This window comes from Citrus sinensis, chromosome 8, assembly GCF_022201045.2.
Source record: "Citrus sinensis cultivar Valencia sweet orange chromosome 8, DVS_A1.0, whole genome shotgun sequence".
In the NCBI taxonomy this organism is placed as follows: Eukaryota; Viridiplantae; Streptophyta; class Magnoliopsida; order Sapindales; family Rutaceae; genus Citrus; species Citrus sinensis.
Genome location: NC_068563.1, coordinates 8094268 through 8115413, shown reverse-complemented (window position 1 = coordinate 8115413; position 21146 = coordinate 8094268). Strand labels below are relative to the sequence as shown.

The 21146-nt window shown below is 33.8% G+C and overlaps 1 protein-coding gene and 1 long non-coding RNA gene across 4 annotated transcripts in view; one reads left to right on the top strand and one right to left on the bottom strand.

Annotated features, from left to right (window-relative positions):
- Window positions 1-21146, top strand: part of LOC112499298 (probable disease resistance protein At4g27220) — a 51847-nt gene that overhangs the window by 3428 nt on the left and 27273 nt on the right. The window contains exons 2-6 of one of the 3 annotated variants that reach the window (XM_052431689.1): window positions 26-493; window positions 1027-1362; window positions 1456-1854; window positions 2109-2175; window positions 3686-4006. In XM_052431689.1, coding sequence (XP_052287649.1) covers window positions 26-493; window positions 1027-1362; window positions 1456-1854; window positions 2109-2150 — 1245 coding nt within the window. In that variant the 3' untranslated portion in view covers window positions 2151-2175; window positions 3686-4006. Of the gene's footprint in view, window positions 1-25; window positions 494-1026; window positions 1363-1455; window positions 1855-2108; window positions 2176-3652; window positions 4007-21146 lie in introns of those variants that run through there. The other 2 variants (XM_052431688.1, XM_052431687.1) reach the window with 2 other exon arrangements.
- On the bottom strand, window positions 7550-8200 carry LOC127899034 (uncharacterized). Its single transcript, XR_008050809.1, has 2 exons — window positions 8163-8200; window positions 7550-7799 (listed from the first exon to the last, which is right to left on the bottom strand). It is a non-coding gene; the product is annotated as an uncharacterized LOC127899034 (long non-coding RNA).

Here is a 21146-nt window from a genome sequence, read left to right as displayed (position 1 = left end):
TATCTGACAAGAACTTTATCTGAAGGTTGTTTTGCCCAACTTAGAGGCTTTGGAGCTGTGTGAAATTAATGTCAAAAGTATTTGGGACAATCAAACTCCTTGTTGCTTTCAATGTCTAACACGATTGATAGTGTGGGGCTGTCAGAAATTAAAATTCGTGTTTTATGCTTCTATGATCAAAAGCTTGGATCAACTCCAGCACCTGGAGATACGCAACTGTGCAGGTTTGGAGGTGATTATTTCTGAGGAAGGGCCAGGTCAAGAGACCCCTTGTTTTGCATTTCGGCGGGTGACAAATATTAGCCTCTGCCATCTACCTGAACTTACATGTTTATACCCTGGGTTGCATACTTCGGAATGGCCAGAGCTAAAAAAGTTGGAGGTGTTTTCCTGCGACAAATTAAACACTTTCGCTTCAGAATCATTTAGTTTCCATAGTAATGAGAACAATCAACTTCATGTCCCAAAGCAACCATTCTTCTCCTTCGAAAAGGTATGATACCATTTTTTAAACTTTTATGATCAGTTGAGTCCTTGTGCTTTAAAAAAAAAATTCGCAAACCAAAATTTTAGAAATGACTCGCTTAAGTACTCCCTGTAAACAAGTTTTGTACTTAGATCCTTGACCATTTTTAATTTGTTAATAGATACCTGGAATTAACATTCTTGTCCCCGAGTGTCTTTGTTGCATATTTTGCATCTACATTTGCTTTCAATTATTACAAAAATCAATAATGGATGAATTCAATACTTTTATTTAGAATCAACAAATGAATCTCTACTTTGAAATATTACAATGTTCAACTTTAGTAATGTATCCTTTACCTGTTTTTCATGCATTCTTATTGTTTCTTTTTAAAACCAATATCTTTTTTGCCGAATAGACTCTCTTGTTATGAATGGATCAGACTCAATATATACGTTGATGATATATTATGAAATCAATTTATATGATTGGCTTACTCAAAATTGTTTGAGAGAAGTGATGAATTTAACTTAAGCTTTTATTTTGTTGATGTTGATCAGATCTTCCCCAATTTGGAGGAACTGGGGTTAAGTGTAAAGGACATCATGATGCTTTTGCAGGGTGATTTCCCACAAGATCGCCTCTTTGGCAGTCTTAAAGATATGGAGGTCAGGGATGATGACTCAGCTAGTGTTCCAAATGGTTTGCTTGAGAAATTTCACAGGCTGGAAAATCTCAACCTGTCTTTTTGTGCATACAAAGAGCTATTCTCAAATGGAGGACAAGTACACTTGATAAAGAAGTTAGAGCTGATCTGTCTTAATGATCTTGAGTACTTGTGGATACCAAACTCCAACATGGGGGATTCCATTCTTCAAAATCTTGAAATTCTAAAAGTACAACTTTGTCAAAACCTTATTAGTCTAATTGACATTTTGCCATTCTCAAAATCTGATTAGTCTAATCTCACCGAACTGCTGCAACTGCAGGTAGACAGTTGCCAGAAGTTGATGAACTTAGTAACACCCTCCGGAGCAAAAAGTCTAGTGCAACTTGAAAGTTTGACGATATATGGATGCAGTGCAATGACACAAGTGGTAATAAGTGAGGGAGATGCAGCAGCAGCAAAGGAAGAGATAGTTTTCATCAAATTGAAGTCGTTGGATCTGCATCATTTAGATAGTCTCACAAGCTTTAGCTCTGGCAATTACACCTTCAGATTCCCATCTTTGGAATATCTATGTGTGATTGGCTGTCCCAAGATGAAGATTTTCACTGCAGGAGACTTAAGAACACTGACAGAAAGTGTTTGCTATGGTTATGGGCACGGTGAATGGCGCTCCGATAGTAACATTAACAAGATCATACATCAATTACATGAAGAAAAGGTACAGATCACTCACTAACCTGTCTTCCATGGAAATATCAAAGTTTTTCAATTAAAATGTGTTTGTCAAATTCCATGGTGCAATTTTGATACCCCTGTTTCTTTCTTTTTATTTAGCTTAACAAAAAAGGTGTAAAAGGCGTTTATGTCCCCCCTTTTGTTGCCCTTTGGGCTCATTATCATTACACAGTTTATATAATCAACGTTCCATTTCCTCCTTATTCTGTGCTTTGAGCTCTTATATACTTTTTTCAGCTTTTGGAGAAGCCATCTATGTCAGAAGTCTTGTATTCATGAATTTGAAGAGTTAATAAAGTTCCAGGTAATTAGTTTTCCTTTCATTTCTTTGATCTCATTGCTTGTTTCAAAAAATGCATAGATAGTTCTATCAATAATTGCAGAATGAGTTTCATGTTTTGCTCTGGAATTTATGCGGAATTTTGAATCAGTGGAGGTTTCTTGTTCTTATGATTACCCTATTGAGTTTCTCACCTTTTTGTTCGACAATTGGAGGTTTTAGTTTGAGAAAATTAAAGCCTGAGTTTCTAAATTTTTTGAATGTTTGAAAAGATTGCATAACATCACAAAAATCATGCTTTGACAAAAGGTCCGGTGTTGCATCCCTAAGTGGCCCTTTTGCACTGATATACAAGGCCTTGAATAGTTAATAATAACTATAGGAATTTTTTTTTCTTTTATTGCTGTTAGTATTGGTCCTTTGCATCAATAGCGGCTCAACTTCTAGGTAATTTAGGCGATTGCCTAAAGCTCGGTTTACATGAAGATCCCATGAAAAGATTATTTTGTGTATAAAAAAGAAAAGTAAATTTAAAAGTCATTATTATTCATTTATTTTATTATTATTTTGTAATTATCTTTTCCTAAATAAATTATCAAATTTATTTAATATAGTTTATTTAGTAGTTTATTTAATATAGTTTTTAGTAGTTTTAATTCCGATAAAACTGATAAATTAATAGTTTAAATCCTACAAATTCTCTATTTCATTGTTAGAATTAATATGTTATAGTTAAAAAGTTTTATATTCATTTTAAACCTCTATAAAAATCCCACATTTTATTACTTATCCATTAGATTTTTCCTCCAACAATCAAGATACGATATGTTCTTAGTGTTTGAGAGAAAGAAAGAGAGAGACGGAAAAAAATCCTGCTTCCTCTACTTTCCACTCAAGAAGAAAAAGGAAAAATCTAATAGTTTTCTCTATTCTCTATGGATATTGGTCATTACTCAAATCTTCAAACAATTAAAATAAAGATAAAGTTAATTTCTGATTTCATCCCAAATTCCATATTTTATCTTTTTATTATTCTCTTAATTAGTTATGTTATTTATTTGTTCTTATGTCTTTTTAATATATTCTTTTATTCATCTACTATTTTGTGTGTGTGTTGTTTTATCTATTTTGAAATAAAACTATATCGAAAAACTTTAGAAAATAGAAGAATAGAAAAATCAGTTTAATCTAGAAAAGTAGTAAAAAAGATGTAATTTAAATTAAAAAAATAATAAGTGAAAATATTATAACTGAATAAAAATTTCATGGATTAGCAATAGTAGAATAGAATTTTATTTAATAATTTTACATTTTAGAGTGTTTAAAGAATTGACTTTCAATAAATAATATATATATTCCTAAATTTTAAGAAGAACTAATTAAAATCATTTGCATAAGGCGTCAAATAAGGTTGAGTCGGCCCTGCTTTGCATTGATGTAAAAGGGCGAGTTCACAATATACGGAGGTCTACACCTGAGCATTTAATTCTCTTCTCTGTAGTTCCTGCTGAAGTTCTCTACTTTATGAATGCAGAATGTTCAGATACTGATGAAGATTCAAGTCACTTCTTATGTGCATCATCTGGAATAATATTTCTATGTTCGTGTTTGGTTCTTGCGATTTACTTCATTGTGTCGCTACAACTTGGATCATCTCAAGTTTAAAGGAAACCTATAAATATGTCTTTTTCCTAAAATAAAGATGAGTAAATTCATCTTCTGCCTGTGCTGCTTGCCTGTATTTTCACATTTTATTATAAAATAAGTATACCTCAATGAGAGGACTTGTATTGTATATGTAATGAATTTATGGTGTATTTTGGACTTGTTTCTTCTAAATCTTGAAATTCTATCTGTATATGAAGTGTTGTGCTATCCTCTTTTGTCTTTTCAAAATCTCTTTCTGAAACTATGCAACTCATGGGTACCAGCAAAGTTGTTAATTACAAATTTCATATTTAATCTAATAATCCCAATCCATAAAGTTCGAGTCTCTTGACATGACTTCAAGCATTAAGTCACTTGATGGAATTTTGGTTTTTAATAGATCGCACTATATGGGTCGGTTACCGAGCGGATATGTATAGAATTGTCATCCCTGCTCAACAGGCCACAATGCAAAATTTATAAACATAAGTGGGTTGTAACATAAAATCAATAAACTTTATTAGACCGTAACATAAACTCAAAAAACGTACGGTACCAGTAGTAATCAACCTCCATTTTTTCTTAAAATTATGATTTTATAGTCTCCAAGATATATAGTATAAGTGAATTTCTCATATCTCGAGGTTTAATAACCAATCAACACATATTTTAGTAAAATTTATTTTACAGTGTTTAAATTCATTTTAGGTATGGAAGATTATCCATCCCATTTAATTTGTACTTTGGAAGGCTTTATAATCACTTAATAATTTCTTTTTTTTAAAAAAAAAAAAATCTCTATTGTATAATCTTTAATATAAGTCTTAACTAAGTGCTTGTTTAAAATTGCTTTTAGAAGTCTCAAAAGTGATTTTGAAAAGTTAAAAACTAATTTTAGTATTTGGTAAATTTTTTAGAAATCACTTTGACCAAAATTTTCCCATCTTACAATAAAATTTGAAAAGCATGGAAGGAATTGCTTTTTAAAATCTAATTTTGAGAATCACTTTATACTTAATATAATATAAAAATCTAAAATTATCCCTACTAACTAGAAAAATAAAACCATTAACTTTAAAAAGATTATTATTATTTCAATTATATCGAGATAACGAAATAAAAAATAAAATTAATAATATAAAATATTTATTATAGTTATCAATTATTATATGTACTCATTAAAAAATATTTTACATACATATTTATAAATATCTAAATGAATTTTATTTAACATTATGTCCAATTTAGTTATGTATATTCTTACAATAATTTAATAACAAGATTTACCAAACACATACGACTGTCACTTTTGAAAATAAACTTTACTAAACGTTTAATTAGTTTTTTTTTTACAATTAATTATTTTTATAGTACAACTAACAATAATTATTTTAAAATTTACAGTGTTATCAAACTATTCCCAAAACCTTTTGTTCGTTCTACTAGTTTGCACTTGAAACTTTTAATTTTGAGCAACTTTAATTAATAACTGCGCCATCTAAGCACCATTCGAATTGAGTAGGTATATAATTAGTAAGTGTCATTGAGTTCTGTGCATTTGAGTGAAGAGAACTGATATGGTGGACAACACCATCGCTCACCACAACTCACATGTTCAGTTTTATTGAGAAAATTGTGCAGAATTTAGTTTTATCGGGAAAAGTGTGAAGTGATAACCAGTGCTTTCTAATGATCAAATTAAAATCCTTTAAATGAAAGCTATTTGTATAGAAAGACCTATTCGGTGATCATCCTCTCTCTCCATGGTTGGGGTTTAGCTGTTGATAGCAACAACAATGATCTTCATACTGTTCAACCTCTTAGATAATGACAAATAATTAGTATTGTCGCTCTTTTGCATGTCCTCTTGATTTCACCAACCCGACCATTATGGTCTTGATGTAATGGCTTGGCTGTGCCCTCCAAAATTGAGGGCACCAGTTTGAATTTTCAAAGACTTAAAAAGTAGTTTCTCTTGAAAAATTTTGGATAGATAAATACATGTCTTTCTCGAAATATTAATGGGAGTAATATATTTTTCCAAGTATGAAGGTAGATGTCTCAGCTCCATTAGGTGCAAATTTCTGAACTATATTTAATAGACTTCTAAGTTATATTGTAAGTTCAAATTCTCAGTAGACCCATTTGTAATATTTGTATATCATAACAAATTCAAAAGAAAAAAAAATTCAACTCAAGACATTTTCATGCAACTAGATGTATCGTAATCACTTTTAAGAGATGTTTTCTAGACGTGTTTTGAGTTAAGAATTATCACATAATCATATCTTTCATGACTAATATGGATGAATTAATTGGATATTTGTCCCATATTAAGTGAGGGTAGAAATCTACCTAATGTTATAATAAATCTAATATAGTCTAGATGGATTTCAAATTATTAACAATTTTTTTATAATATACATATCAGTGTTCTAGGACAAAAACAAATTACCACAATCCCAAATACACATTTAAATGTGTTAATATCCACTTGAACTTTTTTAAAAAATAAAATTTATCTGCCAATCATATCAAGAACTATTAAAAGTGCAAGTATCCAGTACGAGTTTCTAATAATATTTCAAAATCATCTTAAATTTTACTTTTATATAAACTACTAATAACTCCTTTAGCTACAAGAATATAAGTTAAAGATACTTTTTTTTTTTTTCTCTTAGATTCATTTAAGAATGTAAAAGAATATTTTACAAGACTTCAAGAAGAAAATAGTTTTTGATCTTAAACTATTTAATAATGGCTAATAGAGTTAATGAAAAAGTAGTTGGTTGATATGTAAAGCTAAATCTTGATGTGGTTTTGAGATTGTGTTAGAAACTCGTGATAGCTATTAGCACTTTCAATATTTTTAAGTGGTTGGAGGGTAATATCTTTATAAGGAAACCAAAAAAATAAAAATAAAATTACAAATTAGGGTGGAGATATTTGCACCACATTATTTTTGTAGGCATGTAATTTTATGCTTTATAATCTAATATGTTTTATGTAAAAATTTAATAATTTTCAATTTCCCACATGTCATGAGTACATTTTGTTAGTTTAGTTGAATATTAATAATCACACTAATAAAGTAGTATTTATATATAAATCATCTAAAAATAATAAATTTTGTATAAAAAAATCATTAAAGTTATAATAAATTTTTTGATAATTTCTTACTTTTACACATTTTTGTGAGTACTGTAACTTACAGCCGGCTGTAAGTTAGTGTTTGCCCACTGATATTTGTATGCCAAATTGTGAGACTCCACTTCTGTTATACCTTCAAGTACAGGAGACTGCCAGCTAGTAATTAATGAAAATGAGTTGGACAGATGCTTCCAGAACTTTCCGGGGCTCTTCAATGACTCCAAAATATTTGTGTACTGACCAGCCCCTTGCCACGAGGCCTTTAGGAAGTGGAATACATTCAGCAGTACGCGGTAACCGCAAAGCCTTAGTTTGTTACACATAAATTGTGTTCAGGAATGCCCAAAAATTAACAATTCTAGCAACTTAAGTTGGGAATAGCAATTAATTTTTTTCCCTCAATGTCAAATTGAACAAGTCAGAGCTAAATCTCACAGCTCATTTGTTTTTCAACTGAAACCCCAAGCAAGGGTTTCTCCCCAGACTTTAGTACTCGAGACTTCAATTTAATCTAAGCAACTCATCAGACACTTGACAGACAATTACCTGTACAAGCATTTATAAACATGGAGGAAGTTCAACAGGCATTCTCGCATAGAAGTGCCAACCAAACCTTAGGCCCTTAAATTATAAACAGCTATGCCATTATATTCCACAATAATCATACAATTATCCAATATTCACAGCTTTAAGCATAGGAAGAAAAGAACAAAAAATGAGTATCGATAGAAAATCAATACAGGATTGCGAAAATATGATATCAAGGACGTAACAGCTGCAAAAACAGGAACTGGTGTTGTTGTAGGTGACAGCACAGCTTGGTGAAAGACAGAAGGGATGGAAGATATTTCCTGTAAGTAAAATTGAGAGTTATAAATTTCATAGATATAATTAGGGTGGAACTAGACAGAATATACCACATATGCATAGAATCAGTGAATAAATATTTGAAAGCAATAAGAAGTGATATGAACTTGAAGGAAAGAAACAAAACAATTGAACTTAAGAGATACAGAGGCCGTCTGTTAGCTTGCGCAGGGATTACTCAAACTTGTGACATAAGATAACAGTAATAAAAACTTGAAAGACAGGCAGATAACAAAGACACAATAGTACCTCTATTTACCAGCATACCAATAACATGATGTGTTACTTCATCATTTACTATGTAGCAAGCCCCTAGTATTACAATCGTAGGAAAATTCAAAGCTTACCTTTGAAAATTTTGAAAGCATGGTATACAAAATATCCAAAGCAGAACCTATAGCAAGTTCCAGCCCTTCAATCTCCATCAGTTCGAAAGTGCGGATGACATAAAGTTTCTGTTAACATTGTGATCCTGTTAGTAGGAAAAGCAGCATTGACTCCGAGATGGAGACATCCATCGGAATCAGGAGGAAAATATGAAAGAATCACAGAGTAGCGTACCCCGAATGACCTCACCCAACTTCCCGGGGACCAAGGTTGAAATAATGCATGTTTTGATCACTTGAAGTACCTAAAACAATAAACATGAAAAAAAATTTCACCTTTGCAGCACTTATTTCCAACGAAAATATTCCAGCATTCGTTTGAGCAGAATCAGAAAATTAGAAGAGATAAAGCAGAATATGAGGTCAGAAGGAAGACAATATGCAGGAATTTCAAACAAAAGCCATGCTTTTGACAAGCAATTATGAAACAAATGCCATGCAAGACAATTATAGATCGTTAAACATTTGAAAAAAAAAAGGAAAAAATGGCAATTAAGCAGAGTTAGATGAGTGTTGCTCTTTTTGGTTTTTCTTGCGGTATTGATTTTCTTTTTGTGGCTACTTGGTCTACCCTCTTGTGTGTCTGTTTCTTGTGAATAATTTGTTGCTTCTTATTAAAATAAAAACAACACCCCAAAAAACCAAAAACGAAAAAAAAAGGAGGAAAAAAAAGGAAGAAGAAGTGTAATATCCTTGAAGTTAATTCTGACTGATACCCAAAGGGTCCTCAACTCTGACAGACACAAAAACGTCAATAAAATATAATGATAAATTCAGGAGGCATGGTTGCATTTATTTGTCAATATGAGAGGGATTTGTTCACTGAAACTCTTTAACTTCTAAAAGAGTCAATTAATTTTTATTATGCTTTCACTTGCACCATCATGCAATTTACAACTCATTCTAGTCACATGTTACAATGGTGGACAAATCTAAAGTAGAAACCAAGGGACAATAAATTCAAATATCATCAATAAAAAGAACACAGACTTAGGACTTTTAAACTCAGGATTTCATTATGCCCAGAAGCATCAACTGAATATCAATATCATTGTTAAGTTAGCATTGAAAAAAAAATCATCAATAAAAGAAACAAAGATTTGAGCTTTTGAACTGATCATACCATCCCATCCAGAAGCGTTAACCAAATAACAATATTATCTTTCAACAATTAACAAAAACATAACATTTTATGATTTAATTAATATATTGGGAGATTCCAACGCAAGCAAGCTAAGGCTGATAGGTAGACACCTATTTCTTTTTCAAGCATTTAAATCATTTAGCAATGCCCATAAAGAAGTTCAATTTCTCTGCTCTTTCAAAATTATTTACGGATGTTTACGAAATAAAGTTCTGTCGTTCTCCTTGTTTGAAATTTGTTGATATGATGTAGCTTAGTTAAGTCTCTGGTTATTATCTGGCCTAGTAAAACCGTCATTCCCAATCCAGATCATGGCTCTAGAGTGATCAATCTAATTACACTCAAACCTTCAACATGTTTGCATAAACTGAAGTGGCAAGTAAATGAGAGTTGAACCCAGAAGTGGCTCTAGCATTAAGCAGCTTGAGAATTTCAACAATACACAAAATACCTCATTAGGCAAGCCTCCTTTTACCATAACAAACTCTTGAGTTTTTGGCTTAATTATAAGAAAATAAACTTCCCTGCTTCCAGAAACAGGAAAATACCTTCCCTAGAGCTTCCAAAATAGACATAAACCTCCTACAAACTATATCATGGACATTTCCTGGAGTTTGATTAAATCGATTAGAAACTTACCCTACAGGGAAGGTACTGCCTATCTTCCAAATCAAAGTCTCCTGGTAATGTAACAGCTGACTAAAACAATAACACACCTTTAATGTTATTTTCCAACGAACATGCTTCACCTTGTATTTCCAATACTCATGGTTTACTAGAAGATACTGGAGGGAGAAAACAACTAAAGAAAGGACTAAATCATTCTCTACTCCTGTCTCCAGAAGCTGCCTGGTAAAGTCCAGCACTGCAAGGCATAATTTGCATATCAGAATACAGAATTCATAATACAAGCATCAATGCATGATCAAGTCAGATGGACAAGCATACTCAAGAGAAAACAAAAAGCATAAATAAACCTAATGTGTATAAATGCTTCAATGAAAAGAATGATAATAATAAAATGAGGTCAAAATAGAAATTACCATATAATATACATACATACATACATATGTATACCCCATATATATATATAGCTAAATTGGTTTTACTAGTGGGACGTCTTGATAGAAATTTTTGTCAGGACCTTCAATCTCAACCGTTGGATTTGTCCAACACTTGAGATTTAATTAAAAGTTTCTCTTTCTTCTGAAATTCATCTACATCCTCATCGTGATCTATAAAACACAAAAGATTGTGCTGGCAGAAGATGAGGAGTACCTCATATAGTCAAAGGGCAACCACAGTCATTCTGCTCACAATCAATCAAAAGCATCTTTGCTAGTTTTCCAGGAAGCAACCACCCACCGGAAAGCACAAGGTGAGATAAGGAATTTAAAAAGCAAGAATCTGACTCAAACAACAAAACAATCTCAATTAGAGAAACAGGCCATTTATGTACACAAGATAGTACCAATTACCACAAAAAGAATGGCCCTAGGGGCCTAACTGAGTGGTTTTCAAGTAGCTTTATTTAGCTGGCCACCCAATTTCAAATCCTGGGGGAGATAGGGGTTAAAATGTTGATCTGGGCTTTGTCCACCGTCTACCTTTTAAAAGATATGATTTAAAAAACTACCATGAACAGAACAGAAGCCAAAAATGAGAATCAAAATCTCCCTCTTGTTTTTTTTTTTTTTTTGGTTTTCTTGATAGGAAACAGTTTAACTTTTACTACTTTAACTAATAAAAAGATCCAGAATAGTGAGATGAGCTTATGTCTCTTCAGGACAATCTTTATCATCCAGCCTGATATTGTATAAAAAAGCATCCAACCTAAATGAAGAAGAATCCTAAAACTATTTAGAAGCAGACACTAATAAAGATGAACTTCGTCTCACAGAAAACCATTATCCTTTCCATAGAATCCTCAAAGATTATTTTGCTCATTTCCATTAAAATCACCCGAAAGATTAACAACTCTGAATATCTTCAAGAAAACCTTAGCTTTTAGCCTTACACCATCCGCACAAAATTCCACTATGAATAGGATTACACAATGTTCCATAACAACCTATATCAGCTTTGCCATCTTTAGATGGTATCACAATTTCAAAATTATACAGCGGTGAAGATAAAGGTACCCGATGTTCTCCCAGTCATTTTTGCACAACACATGAGATAAAAAGAGAACTTCATCCATAAAAGCTTAACTGCTCTCACAAAACAAAGGACTTAAACTTTAATAATTTCCAGCTACATGGAATTGACTGCAGGAATCCTCATAACACAAGACTGTCAAATATCATACAAGAAATGCATGTAACAAATTCAATAGAATGGCAATAAGACTTTGCAGATACAAACTGTACATCCTCAATTTTGCCCCATAGCTTCCAAAGTCATTAATGATACAACCATCTGATGTTATTACATAAAAATTTACTTCAAAAGATCCAGTTAAGTATCAACCATGAAATTGGTAAAAGAAAAAGGATATTATAACAATATGGCACAAGATTCACAACTATGCAGCAGCAGCAGTTGCTGCCTGTGCTGCACAGGCTGCTGCTGCCTAGACTGCAGAGGCATGCAGCAGCAACAGTTGCTGTTTGTGCTGCCAATGCTGCACAGGCATGCAGCAGCAACAGTTGCTGCATAAGCAGCCAGCAGCAACTTATGCTGTCTGTGCAGCAGCAACAGCTGCTGCATATGCAGCCACATCTTTGCAATTCCAACAGCTGCTTATGCAACAGCCGTAACAGCAGCAGCACCTCGAACGCCAGCAAATAAACCACCAATTCCAACCAATAAAATTATGAAGCCACATCTTTGCAATACACTCGAAATTTAGAGATAGAAAAATCGATATAATTTTTTTCATAGTCTACAAACCATTGATGTTGAGTTTAACAATATTCAAAAGTTAGGCCAAACCAAAACTAACAAACAAAATTAACAGTAACCATCACTAGTCTTAACCAACAGCAACTAGGGGGCTGGTAGATGTGGGAAAGGAAACCTTAGAGCTTCGAAGAGCTGCCGCTGAGCATCAAGGATGGCTTGCTGGCCTTTGACAAGCTGCTGGTGGTGGTCAGAAATGAGCTGCTGCTCCTCAACAAGTCGTCACTGCTCGTCCAGTATATGCTGCTGAAATTGGGCTTGCTGTTCGGACAACGTGCGAACCTCTCCCAACAGCAGTTGAACCTGATCATCATTAGGTGCTGGAGCATGTTCCTCTGGAGCGGAAGGGGGAGGTTGAGGTCGTTGAAAGGTACGGCAATCCGGCAGTTGATCCACAGGCACAACATCATTGAGCATTCGTCGATCTGAAGGAGCAATGAGGGTGTACCTGTTTTTTATCAAACTATCCTTAACCCATTCTCCATTCTTGCAATCAAACCCTAAACTGAGAATAAGCTCATCCCCCAATTTCTTCGAGGTGTCAAATGTGGGCTCATCAATTGGAAGTCAAAAATGTGTAAGGATTCGAGTAATAAATCCACCAAAGGCAAAAGACCAATTATTGATGGCAGGAATGCTAAGCATGTGCCTAAGGATGACATAACCAAAATTTACTTTGCGACCCCGTAAAATACAATCTAATAATGCCACATCCAGACGCGTCACATGGTGAGCATGCCCGCCCCTAGGAGTGACCACATGCTGGAGTATGCTGTGCAGAATTCGAACTTGCAAACACAAATACTGGGCAGGAAATTGAAGATTGCATACATCATCAAATAAATCAGAACGCCTACAGATGTTCCTAACAGCATTAACATGGGCATATCTCTTGAATTTTAGTTCCTTCCTAGTTGAGTATAATTCCAACCCTTCATCTTTTGTTTCTAAGATTGAATTTAGGACAACAACATCAAATTCAATTGGAATGTCAGCAACACTTGTGATCACTCAATTTTGTTTTTCAGCGGAAGCATCCATGCTCGAGTAAAAGACCTTTATAAGATTAGGGTACGCATTCTCCGCAATATTCAAGGCATTAGACCATCCCACACCATCAAGCAATTCCCTAAGCTTTTTATTGCAAATAGAAAGGCTATCCATACAATCCATATTGACAAAGTAAGAGGATAATACCGGGCGGCCCATGAATCGGTCGTAGAACGGTTTGCCATTGGAGTAGTTGGAAAGTGGGTTGAATTGAAGTCAGGGATGTCGTCAGGGCTGTCGGCGGGGCATTGCCGTTTCTTCTTACCCACATGCTTTCCTTGTTTCCGCCGTGAAGTTTCACCACTTGCTATGGAAACCAAAGCCTTAATTTGAATAACAACTATTGTGTTTTAGGTCAAGACTAATCGATGAAATAGCACGCAAACGGGTTTAAAATCAATTTGGGCGAGTAATTTCAGCAATAAGAAGTGAACAAGGACTCAATTTTAAACAAACAACCTCGGCTGAACCTAGGGTTTTCAATTGGGTTCTTTGGTGAAATAGGGTGAAAGAGTAATTAGTTAATGGAATTTAGATGTGTAAATAAAGGAAAATGATGAGCACTTGTATATTTTCTCGTTAATGGCTGAAGAAGTCGTGAATTTGGAAGGCCACCGAGAGAGGTAGTCGCGTGATGAACTTCGAGTGAGGGAGACGGTAGCCATTTTTTTAAGGGAAATGATATGCAATATACCTTTAATGACACTTTTTAAATGAATCACCCTTATATTATAAGGGTGCCTTTGGATTGAAGTGACGTAGCTTTTAAGAGCATCACTAACAAATTTTTTAAATAAGATTTTATTACTTATTTAAAGAGTCACGTTAATATTTAAAATTTTAAAAAATATTTTAATTGAAATTATTTAAATAAGAATTAATTTTCTCTCTTTAAATTTAGAGAATTAATTTTTCCCTCTTTAATTTATATTTTATTATTTTTCATTTAAGAAAGAGAGAGAATTGCTTTAATTGCTATTGATTTTTCTTTTAAAAAATTAATTATATGATTAAAATAATATTAACTTATTTCTATTTGAAGAGTCTTTTGGAGAATATCATATTTTTTCACCCTTCTATTTGCCACATAGATAAGTAAATAGGTATTTGAAAAGTAAAATTTATAGAGGCTTTTGGAGATGCTCTAAGCTACAGCTGTTGTGAAAAAAAAGTTGTAATTATGAAATAAAAATTAATAATATATAGTAAATATAAATTTTAAATAATAATTTTGATAAAATTATTAAAGATATAATAAATTTTATATTATACAAGTAAAAAATCATATCAACATAGCTTAAAAGCTACAGCAGTTAGTGTTTACCAAACACTTTAATGCTGTACCTTTTAAACTACAGCTGCCCAATCTCAATCCCAAACGCACCCTAAGTTGTCAAAATACTTCTGTCGTTCAAAATACTTCTGCCGTCTACTATTCCGTTAACGAATAATTTTTAGAGATCCCCCCTAAGATTTTCCATATTAACGAGAAAATGTATCCACATAATTACAACCACCTCCCCTTTCATTAGTATTCGGTTAGTTTGACTGTTAGTTGACTATTGAAATTACTAAATTACCCTTCCCGCCAAAATTATAAGTTATAAAACAAGACTTTGAGAACCGATAGGTAATAAATTTAACACTAGAATTAAAAAAGCTAAAAAAGATCAAATTACTCATCTATGTGATTTCATTTACATTGTTTATTATTTAAAAAAATAAAATAAATTAAAGCTGCCATTATTACCGTTGTAAGTAAACAGTAATATTTTGAGTAGCAGCAGCAACTATAAAAGGCCTGGGCAAGTTAGCAAATGACCATAGCAGAATTTCATCTTCATCTTCATCTTCTTCTTACGATTTTAAGTCATCATCCATTCAACTCTTGAACAGAAGCACTCATCATCATCATCATCATCATCATTCATCAACTCATCAAGGGAAGCATTCAGTTCATGACAATAGAAGCATTCATCATCAGCATCATTAGAATCATTCATTTAGTTCATTGACAAAAGCATTTATTTATCAATATAAGCATTCATCCAACTCACCAACAGAAGCATTCAACATAATCAAGATCAAACACTATCTCAACCACATGGATTCTGAAAGCTCAAACACATCCAACCGATCAAATACGCAACCAATTTATGAGCCAGCTTGGAGGAACTTTGTTAATGGGAGGCTGATTAAGTTTTCAAATTGAATCTGTAGATGTCGTATGAGAGCCAAGGTGATGATATCCGAATCGGATGAGAATCCTCACAAGCTTTATTATATATGCCCGAACAGAACAACATGCGTATACTTCAAATGGTGGGTCCAGCAAGGGATGATTTCAACAATGGAGCTGTGTTTGAGGGGAATTTAAGTGCTATTGTGGATTATGATACCCTAAATGCTATTGAATCAAATGTGAAAGAAGTGAAGACTATTATGAAGAAGCTGCAAAGGTCAGGATTTGGTGAAGCTGTTGTAAAGATGATGATGTACTTGAACTTAGTTATGTTTGTGTTGAATTTAATTATGCTTAAGAACTAATATGATGATGTACTTGATCTTAGTTATGTTTGTGCTGAATTTAATTATGCTTAAGAACTAAGATGATGATGTACTTGAACTTAGTTATGTTTGTGCTGAATTTAATTATGCTTAAGAACTAATATGCCTAAGCTATCCTATGTTTGCATAATGCAATGAAGTGTAAAATATAGTGGTTTTTCTATGTAATGTATTAATTGATAAAAAAGATAATGCATGTGACAATAATATGTTATACAAACTGATAGTATTTAGCATAGTAAGTGAATAGCACAAAAAATCAATCCTTAAATAGAATTACAACCAGTAAATCCCTGAGCAAAAGTATAATAATAGTTTCAAGCACATAACAAGCTTTTGTTAAAACTAACACTATCAAGCACACACAACAACTCCCATCACACAGGACAACCAGTAAATCCCTGAGCAAAAGTAAAAATGCAATACAAATTCATTCTCAAACTGACAGTATCAACCACAATAAACACATACAGCAGGTCTCACTTTGTAATATCAAGCACAAACAAAGCAAATTCTATTGTTTCGAGTGATAGTCTTAAGCACAACAAACACACAGAGTAAGAAACCACAGCATTAACTAAGTAATGAAACTACATAAACAAAAATCAATAAAGAACTAAGTAATAAAACTACATAAACATTACTTGTGACTATAAATTATAAATTCATATGCATTCAGCAACAATAAAGTGTCACATGTCATTAACGACTGAATTCCTATCAGCCAATACAAATACCAGCAGTCAGTATTTAAACTTGTAGTGGCAAGTCATCTATTACAGTAATAACTTGACAGGAACAAAACAGAGAAAGCATACATAGCGTCATCAACAGTTGTGTTATGTACCGCACAACAACAAAATGTACAAAAACTCAAACCTATATCACCGCTGAGTGACAAAAAGATGATACGACAACTTCTTCGTATCAATGCTTACAGTTGAAGATGATGTATCATCTAATCCCTCAAAAAATTTTGTTAGAAGGGATTAACTTGGCTCCTGATATCTTCACTTCATAATTACAAAATGGTGTTTCTAATGCTGCTGGATGTTTTAACTTGGCAGTGCTCATTCTTGAGTAAGTTGTCCTTAATAATCCAAAAAAAAAAATTAATGTTATATATTATTTGAAATTATAGCATAAGAGAAACAAACTGTTGGTGTATTTAAATTTGTGCATACATATTAACTTAAAAAAATGATACATGAAACGTTTACCATTTTCATGGACACTATTCTGAGTGTTCACAACATCATTAGCTACTGCAGCATCTCCAGCACAAGCTCCTGTCTCTCTTTGATTATACACATAAATAATTAGATTATACAATAATTTTTAATCAAAACATACTAAGATTGAAGACAGCAATGAAAAAATTATAATAGATGCAAGTAATTACAACCTAATGTAATTTCTTCTTCGTAAATCTTTTGTGTTTTCCACCTTTGATAACAAATTTGCAACTCCTTACATTATGGCCCCGCTTATCACAGTTAGAACATCTTACACTTGAACTCCTCTTAAATGGTTGTCTTTCACCATCCTCTTTTTTTCTTTTAGTTTGGGGCCTGCCAGCAACTTTTGTCACAGTCCGTGGTAGTAAGTTATCATGCAAGAGTAATGCCCATCTGCTTTCATCTAGCACTGGATGTAACTGGTACTGATAGGTCTTCATGAATGTACTTTTTTTTCAAGAGATGATGGACATATTCATTCACATTATATCTCATTGCATCAGTGCAACATATAGCATGCTTGCAAGGCAAGCCTGAAACAACCCACTCCCCACAATCACAATGCTTGCTGCCTAAATCCACAACACACCTCCTAGAGACATCTTCCATGACTTCAAATGAATTATTGTGCCCAAATATAACAGATAATGATCAGATTCAACCCTTGCATCTATTAACCTCCTCCTAACAAGTGGCGGCAGTTCATCATGCCAAGTCTTGCCTAGCTCATGTCTTTTTTGTATAAGAATCATAATCTTCCTCCTAATCTCCTCCAACATTCTTACTATTGGCATGCCTCTGACACTACCTATCCAATTATTGAAGGACTCGGTCATATTGTTTGTGACATGTGAGCACTTGGTTTATTGGGGAAGCAATGTTTGGCCCAACATGTCACAAGAATTTGTAACAGCCACCTATGAGCAGCAGGGCTGATGCTATTAATTTCAGCCATATGGTTGTTGAGCTCTACTTGGTTTCCACATGCTGCCCAAAATTCCTTTCTAAGTAAGATTCCTGGAAATTTCAGCTTAAAATTTTGCGTATATGTGCCTACAACAGTACCTTCGCATAGCTCTAGGAAAAACCATATTAAGTGCATTTAATATACCCTTTTGCCTGTCGCTCATGAAGCACAAACCCTCACCATCATTACAACCTATTTGATCATATAGTTTCTCCATAAAATAAACCCAAGAGTCAGTGTTTTCAGTTTCAACCACACACATGGCTAGTGGATGTATGCCATGATTAGCATTTATGCTTACAGCTGACAATAACACCTCTTTATATAGATCTTTTAAATGATAACCATCTATATCTACGAACTGCCTACAACCTTCAAAAAACCCCTTCTACATGCATCAAAGAACACAAAAAAATTTTAAAGTGAGGATTCACCCCACCACCAAGCCAATCCTTTTCTAATGATATTGTCAAACCAGAATTTGAGTCTAAGATTGCATGCATGTACCTGAATAGCTTAGTAAAACTAGCCTTGTGGTCTTGACCAAGAAGCTCCAAGGCTTTGTTCTTTGCTCTGTATAGCCTTTGATTACAGCATTTGATCCCATAATTTCTAAACAATTATGACCCCAACACGTCAATAGGGAGTTGTGTGTTGCCTCTGAACAAGTGTAAGAATGTGGCTGCAATCCATGTTGAAGTTGCCTCATAGTTCTCATTGTTTCTTTCACAGAGATGTTTAGGCATATGAGTTTTTATCTGAAAATATTTTTTGTTCTAATTTGGGCTCGCGTGTATTCTCCAAGTGCATCCTAGAGCTGAACACTTTAATGTCACTCTACTTTTCTCATTCTTTACCCTTCTAAGTCTGAAACGATTTTTTATTGCGAACACTTTGACAACATTTCGAAACTCATCAATTGTCTTGAACAATTGGCCGACTTTAAGCACAATGTTACCACCATCAGGGGTGAACTCAAAGCCACCTGAATTTGCCTCATATCTTGCAGGCAGCAGCTTGAACATTTTCATCTTCATTATCTGAAGATGGCCCACTGTTATCACCAAATTCATAACTATCCAATCCAGAATCCCACTCATCTTCGTAGTCAAATTTAAACTCGTCTTCACTCACATCAGATTCCAAATCATCCATGTTATTTTCTCGATCAGGAACATTCATATTACTACCGGTGTTGAGTGTTAGAAAATGCATATTTATAAAGGAGAAAACCGTCATTTTACATTTCAAGTCTTACTAACAACCCTTACTTTTATGTATTTAACCTTCTTGTGATTTAATTACATGTGTTTTATTTTAATTAAGTATTTTATGTATTTTAGGGGCATTATAGTCATTTCACAATAAAGGAGAAATCAGACGGCAAAACGGACATCACTTTTGAACTCAGGACAGTCAAAAACCTTAGGAGGAGCATAAAAGGAAAAATGGCATTATTCACATGTACGGTACTATTCACGTGTACGGTACTGTCTACGTTACTGTTCACGACACTGTTCACATAGACGGATGATGACGTGGCATTGACTGATGATGTGGCATTGACTGATGAGGTGTCACGATCCTGTTGGACTAAAATTCTTATGTACTGTTGATGGTGACGTGGCAGCATATCAGTGGACGAAAAATCTCGTGTACGGTGCATGCATCACACAGGATTATTTTCAACCAAATCGCATTACTGTTCATCCGGGTCAAACCGCGTTACTGTTCAAAGTCGGGTCAAACCGTGTTACTGTTCATCCGCGTGGTCAAACCGTGGACTGTTGACTGATGACGTGGCGCAATCCTGAGCGTCCAAACTGTTTTTAATCCGATGGCCATGATTTACTCCATGTATCTATAAAAAGGGGGCCTCTCCCCCCTAATTTGATATCTCTGAATCCATTTTTGGACTTTGTTTTCTGTAATTCCCTCTCCATCTTGTATTTTCTTCGTATTTTAATAAATTTCCATTTTACCCCTAGTTCAATTATGAGTGGCTAATTTTCTTTCAAGCTTGGGTTGAAGGTGAAGTCTCAACATGTGTCATGGGCTTTATTTGGTAAATTTATTTTCTCTTCCCCTCTAGTTTTTGTGGATGTTTTGACTTCTCGTCGACAAATAATACTAATCTTGTCTAGTACCGCCTTGGTTTCACCGGCCCTCTGGTACAAGGTTATTATTATTTGGCACGATAAGCCCTTAGCACCATATTAATTAGAGCGTGGTTCATGAGGTGTGGATTCCCCCCTCATGATTTAATTGGCATTAATACGAATTATTTAGCCCATGATGCATGTTGATACGGATCCAGATACCCAAGTACGTCAATTTAATAGATTTTCTCTTCAATTTATTCTCTCAATTGCAATTCCAATTTTAGAATTTATTCTCGCCATTTTAATTTAAGTCTTAGCATATTCTAAATCATTTCCACCATAAATCCAACAACCCATTTACAAAATTAATTCTACACACATAATTAAAATCCACCTCCTCGTGGGATCGACACTCGTCACCATTAGTCTATACTACAATAGATTCGTACGCTTGCGAGTACATTAAAATTTGCACAACAACCGGCACTAATAGACTCGCCAGCTGTATTGCCATTATCTTTATCACTTTCAAGCACTACAACAGTAGAATTTGAAAATCCAGCACTAGCAGTGACTTCAGCATTTAAATTCGACAATGCAAATTCATCTACCCCAGCTAAATCAAACCAATCTAGCTCAGTATCTTGTGAAACAGAGAACTGGTCAGGTGGAGTCTCTTCATTATCATTCTTCTCGAACAAAACAGGTGCTGCATCAAACTATATTCTAATAATAAACGTGGCCCATGAGCAACTGATTTTCTTCAGCTTTTTAAATGCATTTTGTAGGTCAGAATCAGTTTTCATATGCATATTAGTTGTCTCCCATGTCAACATGACATCAACTTTGACTTCATTAGCATGCCTTATAGGTTTATCAAAACAAATATCTCTGACATCTTGCCACAACTTATTTAAGGTGTGTTGCTCTGGAATTACTGTCGCTACATTAATTTTTCACCAGCTACCACAACCT